This window comes from Pempheris klunzingeri, chromosome 17 (assembly GCF_042242105.1).
Source record: "Pempheris klunzingeri isolate RE-2024b chromosome 17, fPemKlu1.hap1, whole genome shotgun sequence".
NCBI lineage: Eukaryota > Metazoa > Chordata > Actinopteri > Acropomatiformes > Pempheridae > Pempheris > Pempheris klunzingeri.
In genome coordinates, this window is record NC_092028.1 from 8,344,406 (window position 1) to 8,350,950 (window position 6,545).

Here is a 6,545-nt window from a genome sequence, read left to right on the forward strand (position 1 = left end):
GGAGGGGGGGGGGGCAGCATCACATCAGTTACACCATCACATGTTCCCACAATGACTGTATTTGGAAGCATATTAACGTTCCCTTTATACTCTGATATTGTCCTCTGGAAGAGTGAGCAGCAGGAAAACACACCAAACTATACAGGACATGTCAAACATGCTTACAAGGTAAATCTAATATTCCGAATAAAAGGGCCAGTATGTAAATACACTTAGTGAATGCAGCTGGATTTACACATTACATTGTATGATCAGCACGTTGGTATCACCAGTGTTAGTCTGAGCACAATTAAAATACAATATGTACGAGTCAACACTTGTCAGATGTATTATTTTGTACTGTACATACACTCAGTGCTGTCAGCCTTAGTCTGAGAGAAAATGTCATTCATTTCCCACTACTCACTTCTAAAATATTCCCCCACAGATCTGCGGCAGGTTAAAGCCAGAGAACAAGTGACAGACAGTGAAGTGCAGTTAAGTGTGCTTTTTTTTCCTCCCTCTCCCTTACAGTCTATGTGCTTTCTCGTCTGCCTCATTTGTTCCAGAAGTTCCCCTCAGCAGCCTGCCTCTGGTTTAGCCGACAGAGCTGTCGGAGGAAGCCGTCGTTGGGTCCGATCTCTCTATGGTGCCGCACCGTGGCCAGAGCGGCGTGGACGTCCATGTTTTGGCGGAGCATCAGGTAGGCTATGACTAAGGTGGGCGAGCGGCTGTAGCCCTCCCTGCAATGAACGTACACTTTACCTGCAGGAGACAAGAAAAGCAGCTTTCACAGTGGTATCTATAATACTACATTTGACATGACAGTCATTTATTATTTTTGGCCCCTTCAGGAGCAGTGGAAAAAGCTCCTAACACATTGTCACATTATCATCTTTTAAAGTTGTTACGGCATAAATATTAGCACGCCAGTGACTATCTATTGGTTTTAGCAGACATGGAGGAATACTAGCATTAATTTGAAACCAAAATTCATTCATTGTATGTTTCTGGTCTTCACTCTTTTATTTTTGTCACATTATTTCACCGTTAAAAACTAGTAAAAAAAAAAATATATAATAGAAATAATATTCACCCTATTTTCAGCAAAGCTTTGATTTCATCCATTTGCACCATCTAGCTGCTAATTCTGACTGTTAGTGGTATGCAGGTACTGTATATCAGGTTTATCAGAGTTTTTATTTTCACTCCAATGTAGCCAAACTGATAATAAAGCAAGATGAAAATGCAACAGTTATCACCTTATAAAGTGTTGTCTAATGTCTATACAAACACATGCCAAGCAGACACTCAGGAACATTAGTATTAGTTTGAAACCATGTTTCTTACAAATCAAAGTTTTTGTTTCTTTTTTAGTCTCCACCAACTCTTGCTGCTAAATATTCCACTATCTTCCCCAGCTAGCCTCTAACTTTGTCTGTCTGCTGTTTGGTGCTGGGCACGGAGCGCAAAGTGGGATCATGAGAGCTTTTCCATTGAAAATAGCTGTTCTCAGCACAATCAGATGCGAGGTTTGTTTCTCTGCATGCTGACTTTTTGGAGTATAGTTCACTATTCTCAACATGCGACATACTCAAAAAGTGGTAAGCATTAGGATACAGGTACAATACTGTTCCTGTATTTTGCCAAAGTGGTATTTAACATACCAATATATGAGTTGAGAACCAGGATTTCAGCTACTTCACCCTCTGACCTTTTCCATTTTTGTATGCCAGTGCCTTTTCTATGAAGTCTGCCGCCTCTTCAAAGTAAACGCTGATGTCGAAGTGATCTGTGTCGCTGGCCTGCACGCCATGGTAGATGATGCCTGTGCCAGCGTAGAACTCAGCGTTGGTGTTGACGTGCATGTAGGAGTTTCCCTCCGCAGCGTTGAGGACGTGGGTGATGCCCAGCCGCTTGAGACGCATCACGTTCATCGCCGCAAAGCTGCATCAGTTTGGCAAGCGAAACAAAAACACACCATGGAGCTTATTTCAGACATACTAAGAATACTGAGTGTGATATCAGGCTAAATACAGTCAGTTTAGCTTTTGAACTAAACTTCCACCTGCACATATGTTGTAATTTTCTTCTCTTTGCCAGTTTTAAGCTTTAAGAAACACTGTCAGTTTGTGGGTATCGTTCTGTCACACAAACACACTGCAGTGGTTCTCACTGTGAACCTCTGGGACTGCTGCACCAGTTGGCACCGCCTGCCTTTTAGATGTTGAGAGCTAAAAATAGAGTCGATGCACCCTGGTGCTAATATTGAATGCAACATCACGCCTCCATGAAGAAAAAAAAACTTTCAGGCTGAAACATTAAAAAAAAAAAAAACATCTACTCAGAGAGAGCGATGTGTGTGTGTGTGTGTGTGTGTGTGTGTGTGTCGATTCAATTGTGTGTTCCAGCCTATATTTGCGAGGACATTTGCTCCAGTATAACAGACCACACTGCTCTGTCCATTACGGCTCCTTTAGGAGGGAGGCACTGGAGAGGTTTGCTCTCCTGAAATACACCGCCATGAGTCACTGTGCTGGAAAAATCCATCTAAGAGTTTCTGTTTTAAAGCTTTGAGATCAGACCATTTAATATTTAGAAGGCATTATTTACTTGTGCTCCCCCACAGACTGCTCCATAAGTCAGGACGAGCTGTGATCAATTAAAATGGTCTCATGTGCAAGATCTCTAACTCCCAGTGTGCTCTACATGTCATTCAAACAAAAGGTCAGTGTTGTTAGCATCTGAGACAGGATTTTAACATTACTAACGCATATTCTTTTTTCATACATCATGCTGTCCTGTACTGTATGACATATTGCAGGATCATAAACAGCCCTTTTTGATGTTGTTCATTGTGTTTTATTATAAGCTGCCTTCAAGCCTTACTGGTAATCTAGCATACATTATGGTTACTTAAAAACTAGTTAGGAAATAACTTGTTTTCTTGCCATATCACTTAGCCTGTGTTTGGAGTCACATACCAATAGACTATTCGCGCTGTGTATGACGTCCAGTGGAGTATGTGCTGCATAGAATCTGTATTTTGTGTATGCTAGAAATGCCCAGATGCGTTTGATGTGTGCTGCAGACAGTTCTAGCACCACACCGTGGCTGCTAAGAGGCATCAACGGTGCTCAGACTGGTAATGCTGTCACCAATACAGTCACGTGATGCTGTGAAAATGTATTGCTTGGGTATAAGTGTGCTGGTAATGGCATACACTGGCTGTGAACAATACTGTTTGAGTGCGTAGTAGGCAGTGCATTAGTGTACAGTTTCATCTGGTTTTCCCCTGCCCATCTCCTCACCTGCAGCTCCTTCCCTCATTAGTCCCTCAGTATATACTAGTCCATTTTCACTTGGTTCTTGCCAGATTGATTAGTGTGTTTGGTGTCGGGCTCCTGTTTTCTTTCTTCCTGTTTTGCTTGATTCTTGGACCTTAGGTGACACTCATCAGTCTGCCTTCAGTGGCTGATCCCTTGCCTGTCTGACTAACTTTCAATGGTACTCGTCTGTGTCAGTGTTGTGCTTTTGCGGTCAAGTCTGCTGGTTTACCAGGGATACCACTCACATGTGTGGATGACAAATAAAAAGTTTAAGCCGGCAGCTTGCTAACTTAGCATAAAGATTAGGAAATAGGGAATCAGTAAGTTTGGCTCTGTCCAAAGGTAACAGATCCATCTACCAGCACCTCACAAATTAAAGGTCCCATTTTATGCAAAATGCCCTTTTTTATGTCTTCTCACCATAAATGTGTCTCTGGTGGGTCTACAAACCCTAAGACTCTAAGAAAAGACCATTCCCTCTCTTTTTCTCCTGCTCCATCTTTAAGTGAGCTTGTGTGAAAACTAACGCCGGCTCCTTAGAACACAAAGATGTCGATGGCGAGAACGAAGCACGCAAACAGTTCTGATCTTCCAAAACAGGGCGTTCAGACAGAGGCTGAAAACAGCTGCAGCAGCCATGTCTGATATGAGAACAATAATGTTTCTGAACATTAAACCACGTAGACCTGTTCCAGGACCTCCAAATACAAGAATGAACTTAAAAATGAGCAGAATATTTTGCATCTTGTTTGTTTGAATTGGTCCAAAAACTGAAGTGTAAAAAGGACACGTTAAGCTGAGTTAAGATAACCAGCTCCTGGCTTCAGCTGCATGTTTACTGACTTTGTTTCCTTTAGGCACAGCCAGGCTGCTGTTTCCAGCCTTTGTGCTGAGGTGACTGGCTGCTGGTGTTCACTCCATATTTACGCACAGACCACCGTGTATCTATCCTCTCATCTAAATCTCAACAAGGAGACAAATAAGTACATTTCCTAAAATGTTGAACTATTTTTCTAACACATAAGTCACCTACAGGGGAGACCTACTCCACTGCATATCCATGAAGATGGCAAACTCACAATAAACAGACAAAAAATCAATCAAAGTAGCAGAAATCCTGACTTTAAGTCCTTACTATGGGCCAAAAACCTTGGATTCTACATTTCCCAGAATGCAACTTCATATTGTCTGCCTCCCAAATAGACACTTCTTTCTCCACCTCCACACTTTGAGTTTATAAAACATCAAACATATGGATGTAGCTTAACTGTATATGGTGAAAAAATGAACAAGTGGAACACTGCATCCTCTTCTGTTACAGTAAATAGATACAGTACAGTGTGTGTTCCCTCCAAACTGGCACACACTCACAGTGTCTGCAAACACACAGAGAAGTCAGCAATGATCATCTTAGAGACTGAAATGTGGAGAACATGTGGACATTTTAACTGAACAGGAGACGTACAGGTTAAGCACACAGCCTGTTTTCAACCTCCTCCATCCCTGGCAGCTCTGCCTGCCTCTGTCTCTGCTCCATTTTCCCTTCTTCTTCTTCTTCTTCTTTTTTTTTTTTCCATAAAATTCCTCCACCTCTTCAAAAATTTAACAAGATCCTGTCTGATAGAACCCTCATGATTCCTCTCCTCATCTCTCTGACATCTCTGTCTGTCTCTATTTGAGATATAACCTACAGTAAAAGAAAAAGAAAAAAAGTGAGTTGCTCTTGTCCTTACTGTGAGCCATGGCATTCATATTCCATAATGTAGAATACTTCGAGATTATTCTAAAGCACACATGCATCCTGTGATCTTATCCTAAGCAGACACAATGCACCTAATGCTGATCTATTCTTCTATATCTATATCTGTATCTATATCTATGTCTATATCTATATCTTCATAATTTGTGGTTAATTATAACCCCATAATGTTGCAATTATAGAATAACACGAATGTATCATCGCTTTGCTAAATAATTAATAAATATTATAATATTCCATTACTTATTTTTATTAGAAGGCAAAATAAACAAACCCAAAAAAGGCTTTATGGTGTCTGACCTGAACTGGCGACACGTTCACTGCCATAAAACATCTTCACGTGGGAAAAGCCAAATGATCACAACAGTGACTCACGCATTGCCCACGTAGATCCGCGGGTAAACCTCGTGGAAGTGTTTGGTCGGCCAGCTGTAGAAGCCGCTCTCGTCCGTCAGCAGATCGTTGAGCTGCTGCAGAGTCACCTCGAAGCTCGACATGTCCTGCCGGGGGGGTCTGGTCTTCATTCCTCAATGTGGCGGCCAGGTGTCGGTTTACCGGGACCGACGGAAGGAAGGCTGCTCCTCTCCGGGAGCTGCTCACTGCTCTGACACCTCAGCAGGGCCGGCCCGGAGACTTTAGGGGGCCCGGATCACTGGTGCCCACCCACGGGGTCCCAGAGCGATCAGAGAGGTAGAGAAAGAGGAACCAAGCAGAGTGCTGTTATTATTCAGATATTAACTATTGTCATGTTTGTCACTGTTACCATGTTGCTCATTATTAGTCATATTCCTACTGTCAGTGCTATAGTTGCTGTCAGTACTTTGGTTGCTGTTTGCCCCCCCTCCCTCTGATCCTGGTTCTGTTCAAGGTTTCTTCCTGTTAAAGGGGAGTTCTTCCTGCCACTGTTGCTCAATATAATATCTGATGCTGCTCATGTGGGGATTCTTGAATCCTTAATGTTGAATTCCTCAATCATTGGGTCTCTGTCTTATTAAAGAGTTTGGTCTAGACCTGCTCTTTAAGTAAAGCATGTTGACATAACGCTGTTATCAATTGGAGCTATATAAATATAAACTATATAACTATATAGATAAATAATAAACTGGTAGAATGGGACAGTTGTGTTACATTATATTTATCTTTACATGTATATTCTTCCATCAGAGCCTCCTAAAAACCAACACAGAGCTCATCATCATCGTTAGTCCATCATTAAGAAATCTAGCTTCCGGGGACATGGCACGCCATATTCAACAGCCTTGCAGTGAACAGTGATGATGATGATGGTCAGACAGCATTGCATTAGGCTGATGTTAAGGTTTTAAAAATGATAATAATAAATAAAAAAACAGATGGATAGTTTGTAGTTGTTATATATTTTGTTATGGAATGTAATAGTGAAGCCGATTTTTTTTAAAATTACATTCATATTATTATTTTTTTTAAATTTGATGTCAAACTGTCCCAGTTTGCCGGTA

General features: G+C 41.5%; 1 protein-coding gene across 1 annotated transcript; it reads right to left on the reverse strand.

Annotated features, from left to right (window-relative positions):
- Nucleotides 1-428: 428 nt before the first annotated feature.
- LOC139217290 (dual specificity protein phosphatase 3-like) lies at nucleotides 429-5,564 on the reverse strand. Its single transcript, XM_070848614.1, has 3 exons — nucleotides 5,443-5,564; nucleotides 1,694-1,926; nucleotides 429-744 (listed from the first exon to the last, which is right to left on the reverse strand). Exons 1-3 carry the CDS (start codon nucleotides 5,562-5,564, stop codon nucleotides 536-538), a joined length of 564 nt encoding a protein of 187 aa, XP_070704715.1. The 3' UTR covers nucleotides 429-535.
- Nucleotides 5,565-6,545: the final 981 nt, after the last annotated feature.

Bases quoted from the DNA above. Each gene is read 5' to 3' on its own strand.
- LOC139217290 (XM_070848614.1), bottom strand. From the start codon at position 5,564: ATGTCGAGCTTCGAGGTGACTCTGCAGCAGCTCAACGATCTGCTGACG. The intron at 1,927-5,442 runs GTGAGTCACTGT...AAACTGATGCAG, and splicing joins CGGATCTACGTGGGCAATGC to CTTTGCGGCGATGAACGTGA. The intron at 745-1,693 runs GTCAGAGGGTGA...TGTCTCCTGCAG, and splicing joins GGCATACAAAAATGGAAAAG to GTAAAGTGTACGTTCATTGC.